The sequence below is a fragment of the Nymphaea colorata genome, chromosome 6 (assembly GCF_008831285.2).
Source record: "Nymphaea colorata isolate Beijing-Zhang1983 chromosome 6, ASM883128v2, whole genome shotgun sequence".
Taxonomy (NCBI): domain Eukaryota; kingdom Viridiplantae; phylum Streptophyta; class Magnoliopsida; order Nymphaeales; family Nymphaeaceae; genus Nymphaea; species Nymphaea colorata.
In genome coordinates, this window is record NC_045143.1 from 2,999,238 (window position 1) to 3,022,083 (window position 22,846).

Genomic DNA, 22,846 nt, shown 5'->3' on the forward strand with positions numbered 1-22,846 from the left:
CCCTACTGCACGCCGTCTTGAGGCCGGGTGACGTCCCCACTACCGGATCGTTGCTGTTAAACGTCCATCATGCATCATATCAGCAGCCACAAGGAAGAGCGACGAACACCTTTAGGTGTTTTCATATAAGCACCTCGCAATTGATGTTCAGAGTAATCGAAAGATTGATTGCAACCGTAACAATATAACCACTTGGATGAAGTCTGATGACGGACACCGTAACAAAAGTTCCTGGGTCTTGTTATTAAGAATCTCTAGTGGCTGGAGGGATTGGGTTTTGTTCAAGTTTCCAAGTTTAGGCATCCTTTTTAATTTTTATTTTTTGTGATTTTATAGAGTCAATTATATATATATATATATATACTCTTTGTTTATTTTTAATAAAGTGTTTAGTGAGACTGAGTTGCGTGTACAAAGGTGTGTACACCCCAAAGGAAGGTCAGGGCACTTTTAATTTTTTTTTTATAGAGGAGTAGATATTTTAACAAAAGTATTTTTTTGTCATTGCAATCGTTGTGCACCAAATTTTCGTCCACGTAACCAGCCTCAATTCAAATAGCATTACTTCTCATTTAATTCGATGGTGTAATTTTGGAAGCCGAGCTAAATGGACAAGGGGTTGGACAAAATGAATTCAATCCAGTAGCTGATTCAACAGCATGCCATGTCCCCTTTTTAATATTTAAAATACTAATAATTGTTCTAATTTTAAATAATGTTGATATGTTCGATTTAATTTTTCAAAAAACATTCCACAAATGATTTTCGCAACATTGTGTCAAACATGGAGCCGCTGCTAAGCTAAAATTTGAAGGTTAAACATAACATGTTCTTAAATTTTTAAGATCCGACAAATGGAGAAAATGATAGAAGACATTAGATTGAAGGCACAATTAGATCCATGCAAGCCTGCGTATGTACCTTTATGCCTTGAGCTTTTCCGGTGAGTCCAATTTGAAGATATGTAATCAAAGAGGGCAAATTAAGAAGCAGAAGATTGATGGGAAAGAGATGATACGCACCTGAGATGCAGTGTGGCCAAGCCCAAGTTGTGAACACAACATACCACAAGCAAGATGCTTATAAATAGCAAGCGGGTCTGTGAATCTCCTAATTACTATTGTTTAAGGATCATTAAGAATAGAAAAAGGACTGTAAATTGTCTAATAAACTACAATAGCTCAATTGGAAAATATTTATTTCAGAAATAATGATTATTATTTGTTTAACTAGTCAATGTCAGATTGCAGTATAATTAAAGCCAGATGAATTAAGCTCATTTTATTTTTTGTTATAATTGAGTTTCAGCTATCATATTTTACAAAGATGATTCGAAAGAGTGCTCAAGAAATTAAGGAAACGAGATGTCAAAACTTGTCGATCAGCCAGACTTTCTTTAGGAACAAATTTGAGAGAAAGGCTTAGACATTAATCAAACCATTAGCAACTTCGAGTGTGAGACTTTTTGTTCTTCTTAAATAGACCAGCAATTTCCTTTTCAAAAGACAAGTTGGCCTTCGTATTACCTGTCGGCCCACTCATATACCATGCTCGGATGTATCATTCTGGCAAATCCTAAACTTCGCTTTAGCAGTTTTGGTTGTAGCTTTAAAAAATGATGTGATTCAGGACACTATTCCATTTATAAGTTCCTTAAGATCCATCACAATCTTATATTAGTTGTTTAAAAGAGCCAACCCGATTTACATATGAATGCCAAATATTAAAAGCGTAGTCCAGCTCACCTAGGGTTTTTCTTTGGAACAAGATGCCATTAAGTATTTCAAGCTTTTGAAAGATATCTGGTCATTAAGGAGAAAGTGCTGAAGCACTAAGGAAGGAACAAATATATATGTCCGTACATAGAACATGTGAACCACGACTCAACAATTTGGGTACGGACGCAAGTGAAATTAGATATATTTCATTGCAGCAGTACATTTAGTATTATTTAGTCAGGTCTACTTACTAAGCCGATGTTTAGACCCGGTGGTCATGGTCACATTTTGGATTGTTATTTTTTCGACTGCAAATGATGGTAAGCATGACACCGAGTTGAAAGATATACCGTAAGTCCACCCAAGCTCCGAAGCAACCAAGTACCTTGAAAACAGTAAATGTATAGTCTTGAGGTTTGAAAATGAAAGTGTTTTTTCTTGTAAAATGTTACTTACTAGGCTGATAAGATTTTATTTGCAGATTTGATGAGTGGATATGAGTTTGGGACTGTTATCTGGTGAACAGCCAACACAATTAGGTATGAAAACAGATCGACCTAAACTAGTTTGACTTTAATTTGTTTTGGAAAAAGAATACGTGCCAAATAATATTGTTGTGCCAATTAAATTAAGCACTATCCAACTATATTGATAGCTGAGGACGTGGTTGGGTGAACAGAAGGAGTATTTTGTTCCCTTATCCTTCTGGGTATCCGTCATCAATATAATATATTTTTTGGGGATAAATTTTAACAACAAAAAATGAAAAAAAAAACCATCCAGCTATGAGAAGTCGGCAGATTTCAGCTATCTCTACAATTAGATAGTTGTTTTTTTATTTTACGTTGATAAAAACCATCACCTTTGTGTATTGTAATGGCAAGTTGACTGACCACTACTTTTAACAACAAAATGTACCTTTCATGATAGTTTTTAATGATACAACATAAAAAAATATATCAAGCCACCTTTAATGATACAAGATAAAAAATAACTATCTAACCACAGAGGTAGCGCGCTGATTTTATACACACATGTTAGTTAATTTGATTTATGAAAAAATTTTAAAAACACTATGAAACACACACGGACGTGAAGTTTGAATATTTTTTTATTTATTAATAGGATGTTTTAGAACATCAAGCTCAAGCCTCTTTCAAGGCTTTCCTGGCTTAAATGTTTTTTGCTCTAACTTGCTAAATAAGTTGTGGGGACTCTTCCATTTTACTGCCGCACTCGAGTCGACGCGACTTGGGTGCAGGTGCAGCTCTGACTTGCACCCAAGCCCAGTCAATGCGAGTGAGATGCGGTCAGCCACTCTAGACTATATTGGTCCAATTTCGAGATGCAACCTACTCGTGTCATATGTGAGCCAGGAGCAGTCAGCCCATGTCTGGTCTAAATGTGTTCCATTTTTTTTTAATTTGTTAAAACATAAATGAAAAAGGGTTAGGGCTTTGACTCTTTTCAGTTGAAGCCCTCACCCCTGCTGCTACCTTTTCTGTGCCATGCCATGCAGCGTGCTCCTCCTTCCGTTGATCTTCACGTTTTTCTTTTCCACAAACAGCGGCAATCTTCAACCTTTTTCCGATGACAAGAGGAATTGATTTAGAGCCACCATCCAACGAGGTCATGAGAGGCATTGCTGAGCTGAGACTGCACCATCGCCATCTCCTACAACGATAAAGAGGCGTTGTATCTCCACCCAAATCCGTTGGAAAACAAACAGATTGAAACTGAAGACTTTGAACCCACCATAACCCAACCACACCGCAGATTCCAGCATGAGGAATCGCTCCATCTGTTTATTTTCTTGCTGTGCCTTGTGTGTTTGTCTTTCATTGCATCTCTTTTAAGTCAATTTTACTTTTGTTTGATACTTTCATATCATGCCATTGTGGTATACAGCCTATATGCCTAAATAGTATATGGTTCTCAACTTCTCTTGCTATGTACTTTTGTAGACAGTGGTATATATACTGTCAGTCGTATATGTAACAATCGGACCCATTCTTGGGCTCAGGCCCTTGGTTCGATGGATCCCAACCCGCTCCTTAGCAGTTTCATTTTCAATTTCAAAAAAAAGTTAGGAACCACGACAATCATCTCAGTAATGACCCTCCTTTATAAGCCCTCGAAAATACCTCACAATCTTCAATACAGGACTAAACATTTGGGCGTTGCAATCCACCCCCCCTAAGGCACACGCGTTCGTGTGTGTGGGACCTTAGGTTCGAATGTTGAACCGGCTCTGATACGACTGTAACAATCCACCCACTCCTGGGTTCGGGTTCCTGGTTCGGCTAGTAACCAGTACAATCATCTCATTAATGACCCATAATTATAAACCTTTGAATATCCTTCACAATCTTTAATACAAGACTAAACATTTGAGGCGTTACAGTGTATATATACTTTGCAACTAATGCAGTGCTATATTGTCTTGTTATAAAATCATAATATCTAATATAAGCTTTTGTACATATGCATTATGCAGCCGACCAGCTGTGGTCCGTGTTGTTCTTTTGAAGTTTAGTTTTCAAGATTTCAATTTCTGCTTCTATGATTCTATCATTTTTTTATGCTCTATGTTAGATGGTTAGTATGTTATATTACTAAATTACTATATATAATATATGTTGTTCTGATATTTTTTTATGCAATACAATTACTTAAGTATGTTATATACATTAACGAGGAAATTGTAATAATAATATATACATGCTCATGCTGTTTTGCATATATATATATATAATAAATTAATAATAATAAATACTGTCACTATCGCCGTATCGTTGCACCTCACTTTTTTGATATATGCCACTCCAGCACCCCTGCACCTATGTGACATAGCATGCTAGTTCAAATGATTTTGCTTTAAAGGTAAATTCTTTTCACGTGAAATTCACTATCCAGCTCAAGGTCCCCACATTCCCCTGCCTTTTAACTCGACATAGTGCAACACCTTCAACGACCTAGGGGAATAGCATCATCGAGAATCATAACAAAGATGTGTCATTCACATGACCCTGCTCCAATCGACTATGCTACACCCCTTCAACCACAAGAAATTCATTAGGCTTCTTCTTTAAAGATGCTGAACTTTTAAAAGTTACATTTCTACCAAGCCCATTAACTGCTTTATAAAGAGTCACCCATCCAACTGGTTCCATGCTACTGCGGTTGTACGCTGAGCCCTGAGGGTTGTACATCATACCCACATAATTGGCAAACTTGTTGATATGAATTATGAGTCGCCTAAATTTGGTTATAATCGTTGATTTGATGCGTCACAAGTCTGGGCTCGCTGAGCCACTTAGGATCATCAACTATTTACATGGTCTTCTTTATGACTTAGCCTGACTGAGTACTGAATCAAATCTGATTCAAATCTCAACGAGTCAGTCTTCAGCCGATCGGAGTCCGAGTAACGAGTTTAACAACTATGTCTATTCTTTGCTCTTGCACTCCATGCTAAGTGATGCATATGGCCGACACGTCCGTGAGTGTTTGCGAGACACCGAAAGATGAGCCTGTCACTAAAGTAAACTGCATGACGACAAATGGCCCTCCCAGCCAGAGGACCGCCATGGTACACACCGCCCGGCGGGTTCAACAGCGTCGAAAACGATAAGGTTGCGACGAGGGCGGCTAAGACGACGGTCGTGTTCAGGACCTCGTGAAGGTGCTTGTCCGGTGCCTCACGACGGCTCCAGAATCTGTCTGCAGTCCTGTGGTGCCGTGGCATTTCTGAGGGCAGCAATCATTCGTCCTAACTCAGGATGCTTGTGTTCTTCCAATGGCAATGTCAGAGAGGTCTTCCTCACTTTATTGCGACGAGTGTTCACACGCACTACCGTCTCCTTGAGTATGAAATCCATCAACTGTAACTTTGAAAAATTAGTTCTACTACTAAGAACAAGCACCCTTTCCCCCTCCCATAATAGAAAAGGGAAAAAAAAAAAAGCTCGAATTACAAACACTGCAACTATCTCTTTTTCTGTCTATTTATATATATATATATATATACATATATATATATATTGAAATAAGCTATTTCTATGGCCGAATAGTTGTTTTTATTTTACGTTGCTTGTAAAATGTGTATTTGTGATGTCTAAATTGTTCATGGTTTTTAGACACGGAAAGCATTTTTTGTGGCTAATTTTAGTGATAAAAAAAAAAAACTATATGAGACAGACGTAGCAGACTCATTTCAATTTTCTCTATATATATACAAATATATAATAGATTCCACGCCACTAAGTCTGAGATAAAAACAAGGTTCAAATTTTTTTTGACAAGTCTAACTGTGTATGGCGTTATCAATGCTTTGATGAAAAATTAACATATATTAAGTTAATTATTTTTTGAGTTTAATAAAGTTATAATTACATATGCTGTAATAAGGAAAGAAAATAAACGACTCTAAGCTATCAAAATTTATAATAATAGAAGCGGTAACATTTTTCATACATACTACGTTGAACTAATTAGACATGCTTGAAGTTAATCAAGTAATATTTATAAACATATTAAAATGTTTATATGTTGTTTAAAATGTCTTCTAACAGGAATTTAAGATGACAAACACCCAAATGGTCCGCAATGTATCAATTTTCCAATTGAACGATTAATTTGAAAAGAACACTTTAATGATTATTTGAATGGATCTATTAAGCACTTAAGTGGTCTGGTATTTATATTTATATACATGCATTTTTCAAAAGTTGAAGTCTAAGAATACGAGAATTCACGAGGCGTCTGACTAAATTGGAAAACTGAAAGTTTATCCTTAAGCAACACTTTTTGCAATAGTGGGCGTTCAATCAACTTATGCACTCTATAATTATATTTCAGCATTGAAATATTGAGAGAGAGAACCTCCATTGATCTTTTCATAACGCTGAGGTGCAGAACCGTGTTTCCATCTTCATCAGTTTTCCTAGCATGTTTGCGAGGATTATATGCCAGGTAAGTACACCTAAAGGCCTCGTGCTGACCATTCTTCGCCATTAAATGGAAGATGTTTTCGCCACCAGCCACCGCTGGTGACTTCTTTAGTGGCTTTAGGCTTCTTATCAAGAATCTCACGGATTATGTCCGTCTCGCCGTTTTTTGCTGCCAAATGTAGAGGTGCTAGTCTCTGTGACCCATAAGTTTTGTCCACGAGCTCCGGTCTGTTGGCCAGCAGGTACCGGACGATCTCTAGCTGCCCTGATTCGACGGCCACGTGCAATAGTGTTTTGACAGAAGACGGCTCCAGCTGGTGGAGGATGTTCAGATCGACCGCCGCCAACTGCTGTAACTGCCGCATGTTGCCGGTGGCACAGGCGGTGTAGAGCCTTCTGTCCATCCCGACTGCACGCCGGACTTCAGGCCCTATGACATCATATCATATGTTGCTGTCGCTCGTCTAAGCACTACTCCTGTTAAACGTCCATCATGCATCATATCAGCAGCCACGAAGAGCAACGAACACCTTTACGTGTTTGTTCATTAAGCACCTCGCAATTGAAGTTCAGAGTAATCGAAAGATTGATTGCAACCACAACCATATAACCACTTGAATGGAGTCTGGTGACGAACGCCGTAACCAAAGTTCCTGGGTCTTGTTATTAAGAATCTCTAGTGGCTGGTGGGACTGGGTTTTGTTTCAAGTTTACTCATCCTTTTCATTTTTATTTTTTTTGTGATTTTATAGAGCCTGCAATTATATATATATATATATATACTTTTTTATTTTGAAAAAAGGTATAAAGTCTAAGTCCCATCAACTTCTTATTTCCCTCTTTAGTCAAAGAGTTGCGTGCACAAAGGTGTGCACGAACCAAAGGAATTGTGCACGCACCAAAGGAAGGTCAGGGCACTTTTGAATTTTTTTTATAAAGGAAGTAGATATTTTAAAATTTTTGTCTTTTTAAAATCTTTTTTATCCTTTAAAAAATATTATGTTAATAAAAGTTTTTTGGTCATTGCAATCATTGTGCACCAAATTCTTACTTAATTTTCGATGGTATAATTTTGGACGCTGAGCTAAATGGACAAGAGGTTGGGCAAAATGAATTCAATTCAGTAGCTGATTCAAGAGCATAAGATGTCTCCTTTTAATATTTAAAATATTAATAATTGTTATAATTTTAAATATTGTTGTTATGTTCGATTTAAGTTTTCAAAAAACATTGCAAAAATTATTTACGCAACATTGTGTCAAACATGGAGCTGCTGCTAAGCTAAAATTTGAAGGTTAAACATAACATGTTCTTAAATTTTTAAGATCCGACAAATGGAGAAAATGATAGAAGACATTAGAATGAAGGCACAATTAGATCCATGCAAGCCTGCGTATGTACCCTTATGCCTTTGAGCTTTTCCGGTGAGTCCGTGCCCTCTAAATTTGAAGACATATGTAATCAAAGAGGGCAAATCAAGAAGCAGAAGATTGATGGGAAAGAGATGGTACGCACCTGAGATGCAGTTTGGCCAGCCCAAGTTGTGAACACAACATACCACAAACAAGATGCTTATAATTAGCAAGCGGGTCTGTGAATATCCTAATTACTATTGTTTAAGGATCATTAAGAATAGAAAAAGGACTGTCATTGTCTAATAAACTAAAATATCTCAAGTGGAAAATATTTATTTCAGAAATAATGTAAAAAAACACAAGCCTTGTGACCACGCCAACCTGCTTCTTGGTCATTAAGAAGAAAGTGATTAGAAGCTCTACAGGTCAAATACCGAATGCATGGCTGGACATAGTAGATGTGAGCACTATCCCAGCCACATGGATACGAACGTAAATGGATTGGATACAATAAACTATAGATCCAGTATGCATGGCTGGACATGGATCTGATCTAGTGTCCGACTGAGATTTTAAAAGAGCCGACCCCAACCCGATTTATATATGAACGCCAAATATTAAAAGCGTAAATCTTATTTGTATATAAATAAGCAATTTGTGTGGGTTTGCTTTAGGCACAGTGGTCCAGCTCACCCAGGGTTTTTCTTTCGAAGAAGGTGTCATTAAGTATTTTAAGCTTTTGAAAGATATCTGTTCATTAAGGAGGAAGTGCTGAAGCACTATGGAAGGAACAAATATATCTGGCCGTACATAGAACATGTGAACCACACTCAACAATCTGTATACGGACGCAAATGAAATTAGATATATTTAATTACAGCGTTGGTTTTATTTTTATTTAGTCGGTTCTAGTTACTAAGCAGATTGCGTCAAGGGGCATAGTGGAACCAGGTGGTAAGGAGGCTCACATTTAAAGGATACATTTAGACCTTGTAGTCACCGTCATATTTCAGTGTGTTATTTTTCTGAACTGCAAACAATGGTAAGTATGACACTTGAGTTGATAGATGTACCGTAGGTCCACTCAAGCTCCGAACCAACCCAGAACCTTGAAGCGGTAAATGTATGGTCTTGAGACTTGAAAGTAAAAGCGGTTTTTCCTAAATCAAATGTTACTAGGTGGATTAGATTTTATTTGCAGATTTAATGAGTGGATATGAATTTGAGACTGTTATCTGATGAAGAAACAACCCAATTAGGTATGAATATCAGATCGTTGTAAGTTAGTCTGACTTTAATTTGCTTTGAAAAAAGAATACCTGCCAAATAATATTTTCGTGCAAATTAAATTAAGCACAATCCAACTATATTGATAGCTAGGGACGTAGTTAGGTGAGTAGCAGGAGTATTTTGTTCCTCTTATCTTCCAGGGTATAAACCTGCCTAGGTGGTTTAGAGTAGGTACTTCTGATATACTTCAACTTGCATATTGGTGTATCTATTTTGTAGCCCAAGAAATTGATGACTTGGAGATTCAAAACAGCCACAAGCAGAAGCACACATGCAGTCAGTTTGCACATGGGCAATCCAAAACTCAGCAACGGTTGAATGACTGAGTTAATAAAACATCACTGCATCTGATATATATCCACTTGGAGACTCGCTCTTTATGCGGTAATTTCGATTATCCAGAATCAAAATCAGCAAAGATTATTCCCATGAAACAAGGATCTTAGACCCTGCTGCCCCCTTGATTAGGTGATTGGAGTTACATACTTTCAAGTTGAACATGGTTAAAGCGTTAGCACCAAGGGCGAATCTCAGTTGCTGCCGATTCCCAACTTGTCTATTGAAAAGGAAAAAGACATAAACTCAGTTTCTGTGAGCATGAGGATCTTTATTTCCTTACACGAGTTTCTGTTTCTCTCTGAAATCCTGAATTGCGAAACTCAAAGATCGTCGCTCTCTTGACAGTCTAGAGTTTCTGATAAACTCTTCTGCTCACAATCACACACTGGTCTTTGCATATAGATCTTTGGTTAATATGTTTCGAAACACACAAAACTGTTTCTCATGACCGAAAATGGGTACAACGTTACATCAACTGCATGCAGAAACAAGAGAGATATAACAGGAAGATCAAACTGAACAGGAGGATACTAACGGAGGGCACAAACTGGAAAAATATACAGTTGTTTAAACGGTTCAAAGCATGTGCATACATCCGCTTGGAAGGAGAGAATAACTTCAGTACATTGACAATGGAAAATAAGAAATTTAGCCAATAAAAACTGCAGTGGATATACTGGTTTCTTCCTGTTCTCAAAATGACATATACCAATTTCTCAGGAACTCCTTGTATAGGGATGTCAACGGATTGGATTCAAATCAGCACATTCAAATTCAAATTCAGATTAGAATTTGAATTTTGCATGCTTATTTGTAAGCTAATCAATATTGGCCAAATGTTTGTGGTCGAATGTCTCCATCTCGAGCTTTCATATGTGCATGTGCATGTGTATGCTTTGGGATTCCAACAGATTAATTAAAATTTTGAATATAAAACAAAATTATGCTATTGATAATGTTTGTTCAAATTTCTTCCGTATAAATGAGTTTACATAGCAGAGCAGGACTATCTTTTTCTCTCGTAAATAAATGTGGACGCTTTTGATAATCCCCTCATGTATATTTTTGGCTGGGCATCGGGCTGGGCCGGCCTGATAAGAAAGTCCATTTTTGAGCCCGGTTAGTTTATCAGTCCAGCCAGATGCCCGGCCCATTAATAAGCAGGCCGGACCGAGCCTATAGTTAATTGAGCCCCGGACTTGATCTTATGCCCGAGGCCCGGCCCAGCCCGATTATTAATGGGCCGGGCCGGGCTTCTTTTGGACGGGCCAATAGGAGTTAAGTCGACATTACTTGGATATTGGGTCTGTTCAAGGGTTTTGAACATGCTAGACAGAAGTAGAGCCGGAGGCAATGTTTAACAGTCTCTTCTTAGATGGGACTGGATCTGCCTCTTGCACAAGGCCTACCATGCCCAGCCACTTATGTGTGGTATCTGAAACGCCTACCAAAATTTTTCAGATATCCTAGTTATACTGCAAATCATAAACCTCTGTAAGGAATTAGAAGGCATAGTATGCTGTAATGTGTGGCTGCATCAAAATTAGTATTTTACAGATTCAGAATGAAAACCTGTTGTTCCTGAGCCTAGGTTGATGCCAAAACCAGGTCTGTGATTGTGTTGAAAAACCTGCTTTTCTCATTGACAGAGGTCTGTGAACCTAGATTGAAGCCAAAACCAGGTTTCTGGCATGCTTTCAGTGACAAACAGAAGTAGTTCCAATAAATATGATCTTAAATCAAGTACAAGATTTGTTCTGAGATAACTTGATGCATTTTGTTTAAAAGATCAAAACATAACATCAAGGAAAACAAGAAACAGTTATGAAAACCAAATAAAAAGGACGAAAAACATCATAATCCCAACAATCAGTATATTAATGAAAGTGAGCTAACAATTTAGTGGTGACTTCTTCCTGTCATACAATGAAGAATGTGCTGGAAAAACACTAGCTTCAGCCTTCCAATGTAATAATCACAACAACTTTATCAATGAAATGCTGAAATTTCAATCTTTGCAACAATTCAACTGGTAAAAGTTTATCAATCCTAAAAGTGTTTGCTCGCTCCTTTCTTAGGAAGGAAGGCAGCTAACTTTGACGGAAAAAGTGCTTTGTTTGAGCGCTTACTCATCCTTCTAAAGGTTGATTCCGAAAGAATCACTGTTGTCTTGGAAACTCACAATGGAAATCTCTTGCTACCAACCCAAAACTCATTCAATCAAAAACCCACTCAATTTAATAGGAGTGGGTTTATAACACTTTTAGTGGGGTCTGAGTCGGCTCCCCATCGGGGCTCGCACTCCTAAGCAAAGAACGGGAGTTGTTCAAAAAGAGAGAGTGGGAAAGGCTAAAATCCAAAAAATAGAAAAAAGAAAAAAATAGAAAAAACAGCAAATAGTCCGGCAAAGATTAATTCTTTGATTGAGTGGGTTTTTGATTGAACGAGTTTTGAGTTGGCAGCAAGAAATTTCCATTGTGAGTTTCCAAGACAACAGTGATTCTTTCTGAATCAACCTTTAGAAGGATGAGTAAGCGCTCAAACAAAGCACTTTTCCGTCAAAGTTAGATGCCTTCCTCCCTAAGAAAAGCGAGCAAACACTTTTAGGATTGATAAACTTTTACCAGTTGAATTGTTGCAAAGTTTGAAATTTCAGCATTTCATTAATAAAGTTGTGATTATTACATTGGAAGGCTGAAGCAAGTGTTTTTCCGGCACATTCTTCATTGTATGCCGGGAAGAAGTCACCACTAAACTGTTAGCTCACTATCCAGCTGGAAATATATTTCCGGAATGGACTTCAACCGTCGAAAATTCTTTTTTGTGTTTGTTGGAACTGAAAAATTTTGAAATTTTGAATTTTTTTTCCAAGTGAACAGTATTTTTCGAGGCCATCAAACGGCCCCTGATGGATTTAAGTGGAATTTTAGTGGAATTTTATTGCAAGCTTTGATTGGTCGAGGAGAAGCTAGGGGAGGTCCGTCTCGGGGAGGTCCGTCTTTGGTAGCCGAGCCGATGGTGGCACGACGCCGCTCTCACCAAGTCGCTTGCTTAACATGTTCCCAGTGAGAGAAGGGAGGGAGAGAGGGGGCTGAAATGGCGGGAGGAAAAGGAGGGAAGCAAAATAGGCGGTCCCTATGGCGCCATGTGAATGGCAGCCCACAGGAAAATCCTGAAGTGCCCACCAGTCGCCGGAAGTCAAAGAAGGGGACTAGTTTAAAAACATGGAGTGGGAAAGAAGGAGAATAAGAGATACACAATATTACGTGGTTCAATATTACTGCCTACATCCATGAGAAAAGAAGGACAAGCTTCATTATACTTCTCTGGTTTGCATGCCCTGTTGAATTACATTCACATCTTTATAAAGACAGGGGATGAGGATAGAAGTTGAGCCATCAAGAGATTCGCGATGGGATCACATCCTAACGAGGGAACCAACATGTGAAGGCAACTTTATCTATATCGAGAGAAACACAAGATGACATTCTATCTCATTAATCTCTCCTATTTTCTTTCAACTATAAAAGATTTACCATGTGTTCCTCCTTCCATAATAAGAGAACAATCTCCCTCTCAAGTTGGTGCACATATATCTATTGTCCCAACTTGTGAATTATAGTTTGGTGTTTTTCCTTTGCCAAAACTTTGGTAAATATGTCGACCAATTGCTTGTCGGTTTTGACATGAAGTGTTTGAATGGTGCTATCTTGGATCTTCTCCCGTATGAAATGACAATCGACTTCTATATGCTTGGTTCGTTCGTGAAACACCGGATTAGCTCCAATGTAGATAGCTGCCATATTGTCACACATCAAGTTCATGGTTCTATTAGTATCAATATTCATATCCTTTAGTAAGGCTTTAATCCATATTAGTTTACAAGTGCATGCTACCATGGCTCTGTATTCAGCTTCTATGCTTGACCTGGCAACCACTAATTGTTTTTTACTCTTCCACACAAGATTACCTCCAACAAGGATGCAGTATCCAGAAGTTGATCTCCTATCATATGGGTCACATGCCCAATCAACGTCACAATATCCAATGACATCTAATGTCTGATCTTGCTTCATTAAAACTCTTTTTCCGGGAGTTCCTTTAAGATACCGAATGATTCTATGAGCAGCATCGACGTGTGAAGACCTAGGCTTGTGCATGAATTGGCTTATAAGACTGACAGCATACATAATGTCTGGTCTGGTGACAATAAGATAAATAAGTTTTCCAACAAGTTTTTGAAAACATTGGACATTCTCGACAACGTCGCCCTCATTAGTTTTCAATTTGCAATTCATTTCAAGAGGTGTGTCGGCGGCTTTTGCTCCAACATTACCTGTCTCCTTAAGTAGATCTAGAGTATATTTTCTCTAACATATGAAAATACACCTTTTCTGAGTGCGCAACTTCAGTCCCTAAGAAGTATCGCAAGACTCCTAGATCCTTGGTCTCAAACTGTTTTCTTTTAAAAGAACAATCAAAGAACAAAACATCACAGAATGCACATCAAACACCCGGCTAGTTTGAGTAAAGAATGTATTATTCTACTTTGGGTTTGGTCTTCACAAAGTAGTAAAGCTTCAAATGGGTTTCAGCAATGCATATTACTAATACAATGCAAGGAACCCATTGGAGGTTCAATTTGCCTAAACAATTACAAAAAGTTCAATGAAAATTAAAGCAGCCAACAGCTGAAATGTTAGATCTTAGCTCAACAATAAGTCCAGTACTGTTACACAAGAAAGATGTTTGTACTTCGACTGCTTTATTGCCCATAGTCTACTTGACTTGCCTTTCATCTACAAGAAATGACCAACTGCACACACACCATGTTTCATCAATTAACTGGGCCTTGCAATGGCCAGCTAAACCAATTAGTGTTGCCATAATCTGCTTATTCATCCATTTGATCAGCACACAGACCAGGATGGACAACACTTCTGAACGGTTGAAATAATAACTTAACATGGTTATTATCTATTTCTATGGCTAGAACGACTCATTCATTGCATCAATACAGGCCTTCAAACAATATTTGCACATTACTAACTTGAAAAGAAGTTCAGGAAGTTTCGCCTTTTTGTTGTAAAGGCAGAGAAGTTTTTTAAAGATTTCGTGTCACTAAAAGTCCATTTGTTACATTCATCGTTTCTTGGCATCAATATAGTTTATGATTAAAATATATTTAGTTCACATTGAAAACGAATTTATTTAAAATCATAAAAATAAGAAAAAATTCACGGCTCAGTATAATTAATCTAGTGGAGTCAACTCGACCCATAGAGCAGGACCCAGGCCCGGTCAAGCTATTTCACGATGTTTTAATTCTGCTAACTGGTTATTGAATACCAGCTCACAACCTGCAGCTCAATTAGATTTTAATTCACAAGCTTAACCAACTTGACCTTAAGCTATGACACATCTAACAAAAGCTCCAACTGGGCTGACCTTGTAAAGTTTTTACTCGATTTGGAGCGAGCTTGAGCCAAGCAATATGTGACTCGTGTTGAGCTCGACTCGGCTAAATAGACAGCCCTAGTCAAGACTATTTTAAGAACCAATTTGAAAAAGAACGAAAGTCTTAGACGACGTTATTTGAGGAGTATTAATATCGGAGGTCTTGAAGTGTAGCTCCTCATTGATCCATGCCGTCCACATCAAATTTCCTTTCAACGAAAACCAGAGGCTACCTGATCAACTCCTTTTACTATGGTATTTGTTTATTCTTTTTAGACAGGTAAGCGTCTTTTTTTTTTTAAAGGACAAGCTGTCCGTGGTACCAGCTGCAAATTTCATATCTCCTGAAGCTTTCTTTATCAAGAATATTTTTTTATTCTCCAAATTTTAAGTCCAAAGTAGTCTTAAAGATTTCAGCAATTGCATATCATCCTTTTATTATGATCTTTTAGTAAAATACTCAATGTTCTCTTCTCCTTATATTAAATGCATATATATATATATATATATATATATATATATATATATATATATATATATATATATATATATATATATATATATATATATAGTCACAGAAAATGACACGGTGGTCGGAAATATGTTGTGGATCATTCGATCCGCGAGGCCCACATAGTTAAGGAACCATTTGTTATTTGACAGGTAATCCAATTCTTTATTTTCTTGCAACGCCAGGGTAAGCCGCTTCTCCCCTTATAATTGCACGTTACAGTTGTCAATGAATTAGATTTGAATTGGATAATACCAATAACTGTATCCGTCTTTTCAGATGTTAACAAATTTGGAGTCAAATACAAACAAAGAAAAGTCATGTCCAAGCTCAATTCGAAATCCAATTCCTCAATCCAAATCCGATTTTTACATTCATATCAGAATTCAAAATCTAAATTTGATCGACTTATTTTGCAAATGTAAGAGCAATGGATAAGTAAATTGATCCAATATGTATGTATATCTAGATCTGAGTGCAATCCCATTTCTTAATTGGACGTTAATTTGTTCCTTATATCCTATTTTCCAAATCGTTCTGTCAGGTATCCAATCCGAATTAAATATATTGACATCCCTATTTGCCTAGGCAGTGCAAGATGGTATAAGTTAGGCCAACTCATTCACGCGTGCATCTTTCTGTATGGCCATTGAGTTCTTTGATGAAAGGAGGAAGATACCCGTTGGAAAGCACATGTTTGAAGAGTTACTTTTGAAACAGTAAAATGAAAATGAGAACACATTTGTAAATGCTACAGCACAGGCATAATATGGATAAATTATAAACAGATAGTTAACTTTTGGGCAAATACTTTTTGTTGAATAATAAATCACTGCTCAATTATAGGTGGCGTTTGAATGGCAAAGTAAGAAAAATGGTTTTTGTGAAAATTAGCTTTCTTTAACAATTGCTCGGTTAAATCTGTTGTCCCGAAAATCTGTTTGGTGTTTGGGTAACAGAACCAAAACACATTTTTTTTTGTGAATAACCTATTTAAAGGATTTTTTTTTTTTTGTCAAAAACGAGTTTTGGCAAAACTCTTTTTTTTTTTAATCATCTAAGTATTTATGAAATGGTTCTTTGGAAGCAAAATCACTTTTTACAGTGTCATCTTAAATGCCCGTTAGGAATGTCAACGGATCGGATTCGGATCGGATACATCTTCAACCATATCCCTTTTTTCGAATATTCATATATTCGGATTCGGATTCAGATTCGAATTCGGATAAAACAAAGTCATATCCGAATCCGAAATCTGATTTTACAATCCGAATTTGATCCGAATCCGAATCCGAATTTTGAACCGGATTTTGCCATTTTTCAAGTATTAGATAGAGGATATTTGTCTAAAACTGAATCCGATCTGAATCCGTATCCGAATCCGATCGGATGTCATTTATTAAATCCGAATCCGATCCGATTTCTTAATCGGATATTAAATTTTTATCCATATCCGTTTTTTCGGATCGGATCGGTCGAATATCCGATTCAAATCGGATATATTGACATCCCTAATGCCCGTACTCATCCTTTGGGAAAAATTATACGCTTGCAGTCACCATGATCAGTGAAACTGTGGTTACATTGAAGTCTAGTTGTTAATTTCTTGAACTTATCCATCTCTCCCACTGAAAAGGAGTTATGAACTTGCAAAACTTGCAAAAATAGTAAAGGGAATAACATAGGTGGTCAAGCTGCTGCCCATGAAACCATGTCTCATCAGCCATGCAGTGAGGGGCGGAGCCAAGGTAGGATTCACATGAGCTCTGCCCCCATCTCAATTTTTTATTAATTTATATGTAAATTTTAAAAAATTTCAACTGTATTAAAATTTTGGAAAATGATATGCATTAGTTAAAATTTAGAAATTTTAATTTGGCCCACCTCATGAGAAAAATTTTAAAAAATGTTGGCTCCGCCTTTACATGTAGTAAGTTGGATGTCATGCATGTTCAGGGCTAGAATTAGGAATGTTTCATTATACCGAATTATAGTTTCAAAGTTTTAACCACGGTTGAAATATAATTTTTTAAATCTTTCTATATATTAAAATAAAATTTTTAAATTTTACATGTAAAATTTTGAACTTTTATAAATCTGAGTTGGGGTCATGACCTCTGCCAGCTCCTGCTTCCACCCCTGTGCATAGGGTAATTTATTTACATGGAAACTGTTTGAGTTGACATTTTTTGTCACAATAATAAGCCGACAAACTGAATTTGATAGCTTTTAAGCAATTTTAATTGTCCGTTTTAAGAAGGTTTTGTTGGCACAAAAATATTTTGCCGAAAACATTTTTTCTTGCTTAGCACAGTAACACTTTTCTGACAAATAGTCAGACCTTTTCTTCTCACTTTCTTTTTAAATTTGAAAATGCAAAAGAAAGTGAAATTTTGCCGGAGAATACTCCGCCATGTACGCACAGTGAAGTTTCACCTTTACAATTTACATCCTGAAATCTCTTTCGAGTTATCTAATTCATGAACAGAAAAGAAAACTTAGCATGTTAACGCCTTAATTTCCTGTTACCTTTTTTCTTTAAAACAACAATGTTCCAGCTGATAGAACCAACCGCATTCATCTATGATCTATCATTTTTGAAAAGCATAACATCAATTTTTAGGACAAAAGATGTTTTTTGTCCTAAAAGGGAAAAAATAGATGGAGGAAAAAGACACGGAGGAGAGATCAAAGAACTTAAGACAGTGCCGCACAGACATCGTTCGGGCAAACCATGTTCTGCCTCTTTCTTTTCTTGTTTAACACACTGAAATGCATTTTTAGGAAACCATTTTATAAACATTAAGAAATTTATGTGCAATAAACAATGAAAAGAATTTGAAGAATGATGATATGGTCCTCTGTAATCATCAAATCCGTGAAAAATATAACTGAAAGTCTTCAATCTTTGTTCTTATAAATGACTATTGTTTTGGATTACACTACCTTAGACCCCAATAATCTTGGCCTTTGCAACCCCTGCAGAACTTTTTTTCATAAGTCTGAATCGCTGTTTATCTTTTCATTAGAACGACCGCTAGCTACTTGTCTATTTTAAAATGTCTGGTTGGGTTGGTGCAGTGCTCTAGGTAAGAGCTGGTAGATAGGAGGTCAGTTTCTGTTTCAAATCTAAGATCATATTCTTAAAAAAAAAGACATATATATGCAAGTTGAAACATTATGCCAAGGCACCGAAAGCATGTGTATATAAGCCTTGGTATCAGACCGTTTTGAACCGACACTTAAAACCTGAGCCCGACTCGGGCCCTGCCTACCCCGATTAATTGTAATAAAAATATAAAATAATGTATAAATATAATTAATTGTAATAAAAATATTATTTTATATTTAATTAATAAAAATATATATTTAAAAATGTTATTGGGTCCAACCGTACTGGGTAACCGGTACCCCGGTGCCCATGCCCAGGCTTATGTGAATACCATAAAGGGATGGAGAAAAACGTGGGGGTTTATTGAGGGGTAGCATGAAATACTTCTCTTGTTCACCCAATCTACTTGTTAATTTTAAAGAAAAATGAGAAACATAAATGTAACTAAAGAATCCACTAAGGTCGTAGGTGATCTTAATTAATTAGCCTGAAGTCTCAGCTAGCTACTTCATATATTCTTGAGAAACTGTGGTATCTGTGAATGTAGTTCGGAAACGTGGGGTTAGGTTTTGATCCGAAGGGACAAGATTTAGACTCAGTGAAATTCTTTAATGGAACTCCATTCATTAATGGCATTTAATTCCTCTGAGGTGTAAGGGGCTTGGATTTGGGTTGGGTCCATTTTTTACTAGATTCAATTTAATTGGACATATGCCTTGAGATTTGGATCTGAACTCAGATCCAGACCCGTACGTAGCCTATATATTTTCAAAACCAGATTTGGTCTGAGCAGCATAAGATCCAACAATTGCAATAAGCTGTACCGGTGATAGTGATGGTGAGGCTTTCGGCACTAGACTTTTGGAGAAACAATGGGTATATCATTCTAAACCCAAATAAATTTTATTTTTAATTCAAATATTTCATAACTTTTCCTTTTTCCCAATTTTTGCATGCAAAAGCAACGACTGAACAAGGTACATGATGGCTGGACCATTATAAGAAGCTCAGTTTATGAGAAATTAACTTGAATTTAGAATTTTAACATATGAAGATGAGTATAATATTAATCAGCCCAAATTAATTTTATTTTCAAGTGATCGAATTGAAAGATGCCGTTTTCTTTTTTTGGGTTTACACCCGAATGCCATTGCTGCGGTATCGATTGAGTTGCACTATCGTTTGCCTCGTAAGTAAATATCATGTGGCCGGCTTTAATTTTCGAGTAAAAAAGCACGCACACATACACAAGGAAATACGCTGCCAACGAACGAAAAAGGTAACATTCAAACCCATATTAAAAAACAGTATGAAATGTTCACACTGAATTTGATCTGAATATGTTTCGTAGCACCAAATGTGCAAGTCAGCACAGGGGAATAAGAAGGACTTTATCCCTCAAAAGATTTATTTTTGATAAAACATGATGGAACAGACATTGTTTCTTTCTTGCTGCAACCGGGAGATACAATCTACTCTGAGTATATCTATCTCGTAGATTTACATTCCATACTTTTCAACTACTTATCTTTACTAACAGAATTCACAATCTAAGATAAAATCATATAATTGCAACATATCTACAAGGCACGATTAGGATCTCTTCACTCCGGTTGTTATTCAGAGTGCCATCAATTAATCCTATCTTATTCTTAGCCGATAGAGCCATCATCATATTCATGGCTCTACTTCACTGGTCGGCTCGAACTCGGCTCGCCTTCTATATTGCACAACTCGAGCTCGGCTCAAGCTCGAATCTAGTTACATAATGTTAACTCGAGTTCGGCTCGATCAAGTGTGTCAAAGCTCGAACTCGAACTTGTTTAACTCATTTAAAGCCTATTGTTTACTGGTGTGTTGCAGTATGGCTATGGCAAACGATGGCAGCGAGGGTGCTGCTGCTATGAAAGAGTTGACAGCAGAGCATGCAAGTTTAAGTATGGCGTGATCGGCACTGGGGGTGAACACGAGCTGAGTCGAGCACGAGCTTGGTCGGCTCGAACTCAGCTCGCCTTCTATATTGCACAACTCGAGCTCGGCTCAAGCTCGACTCTAGTTACATAATGTTCACTCGAGTTCGGCTCGATCAAGCATGTCAAAGCTCGAACTCGAACTTGTTTAACTCGTTTAAAGCCTATTGTTTACTGGTGTGTTGCAGTATGGCTATGGCAAACGATGGCAGCGAGGGTGCTGCTGCTATGAAAGAGTTGACATCAGAGGATCTGCAGAAAAAGAGGCATCAGATGAGATATTGGGATTTCAAAGAATCCTATTTGGATTTTAAGTTTTGGGTTTTCAAAGAACCCTAGCTCATGTTCAGCGCTGAATGAAGGTTTCAGATGAGGGTTTGAAGAACCTGAAGGCCCCCGTTCTAGCACCAGCCTTTGCTGAGCGAGGTTTCTGATTGATCTGAAACCCCTTGCTCAGTGAGGGTTTCATATTGATCTGAAACCCCTTTCTGAAACCCCCTCGCTCCAGCACCACCCTTGCTGCGAGCGAGGGTGTTTTGAAACCCTCACTTGTTAGAGCAAGGGCTTTGAAAAAAGAAACCCTTGCTCCAGCGAGAGGGCTTCAGATTCTGAAGCTCCAGCGAACGAGGGTTTGTGTTTTGAAACCCACGCTTGTTGGAACAAGGGATTTAAGAAACCCTCGCCCCAGCGCAGTAGTGGAGCCATCGTGGGGCAGGCGTGGGCGCCTGCCCACGCCAGCCAAAGAAAGCTCCACAGTGAAGTGGAGCCTCGGTGTGCCTCATGCCCGTGTCGATGCCATGCTGCCCACTCCAAAAATAGATCGGGTGCAGCAGTCCAATTGATGCAGCTCCAGAAAACATAAAGCATTCTTGATTCTACACGTAGCCCACTGCCCGCCCAAATTCACCCGAAACCGAAAGTAGAAACTCTCGAAGGGCGAAGGCCGAACCAGCGAGCGAAGGGCAAGGCTGCAACCTACAGGCCCGCAACCGCGCAGCGATGCAAGATATATTTTGCAACAAAAATATGCCTTCAAGATTTGAGAGATAATGGTTGGAACTCTTTTATGAGTGAAATTTGTACATTTTGCAACAAATTTGATACATTTGTGCCTGATTTAGAGGAGATCTATACATCTGGAGGACGACTCAGACGTATACATGAAATGATTACATTTTCGCATCATTATCGTGTTGAAGTATTTTATGCGGTTATTGATATACAACTTCAAGAGTTAAACAGTCGTTTCACTGAGGCAAATACAGAGTTTCTTCTTTTAGTGGCATGTTTAAGTCTAAAAAATAGCTTTTCTACTTTTGACAAACACAAATTGCTTGCTGAGTTCGATCCTAAAGATTTCAATGGTGCAGAGTTTAATAGACTTAAAAGTTAATTAGATGTATATCTTGAAGACATGAAAACTACTGAAGAGTTTTCAAATTTGAAATCTTTGACTGAGCTATCTGAAATGATGGTAACAATTGGAAAGCGCATAATATATTATCTTGTGTATTTGTTGATTTTAATTGACACTAACTTTATCAGTTGCAACTGCAAGTGTTTATAGAGCATTTTCAGCTATGAACATTATTAAAACTATGCTTTGTAACAAGATGGGAGATGAATGGGTTAATGACGCTTTAGTCACTTACATTGAGAGGAACACATTTGATAGTATCAGTGACGAAGCAATCATGCATCGTTTTCAGAATATGAAAAACAAACGAGGCCACATGTAATTTTGTATATGGCTATAGTTTTTTTGACTTGCTTGTTGAGGCCAATTATAAATTTGTTTATAACTACAATCATTTGATTTATTTTTTATGCCAATTGTAAATTTATTCATATTCAGTCATCTAATTGACTATTTTGATGTCATTGACCAATTGTAATTTGTCCATAATACAAATGATATGATTTGTTTGTTGCTATTCATTATAAGTTTGTTTATAATTATGTTTATTTGCTTTATTTTTAAAATAACATATATTTTAGTTTGAAAATTTTTTCACGTACCATGTACTACTGCCCCATAGCAAAAAATTTCTGGCTCAGCCACGGCTAAAGTGAGCGACCCTCAACTTAGAATTAGACAGAGAGGGAGAGAGGCCTACCTCGACACGCTTTGTAGAGAAGGGC

At 37.4% G+C, this 22,846-nt stretch overlaps 1 protein-coding gene across 1 annotated transcript; it reads right to left on the reverse strand.

Annotated features, from left to right (window-relative positions):
- Window positions 1-6,702: 6,702 nt before the first annotated feature.
- On the reverse strand, window positions 6,703-7,074 carry LOC116255899 (phytochrome-interacting ankyrin-repeat protein 2-like). The gene has a single exon (XM_031631986.1). The coding sequence runs from the start codon at window positions 7,072-7,074 to the stop codon at window positions 6,703-6,705; it is 372 nt and encodes a 123-aa protein (XP_031487846.1).
- Between the last annotated feature and the right edge of the window lie 15,772 nt (window positions 7,075-22,846).

Bases quoted from the DNA above. Each gene is read 5' to 3' on its own strand.
- LOC116255899 (XM_031631986.1), bottom strand. From the start codon at position 7,074: ATGGACAGAAGGCTCTACACCGCCTGTGCCACCGGCAACATGCGGCAG.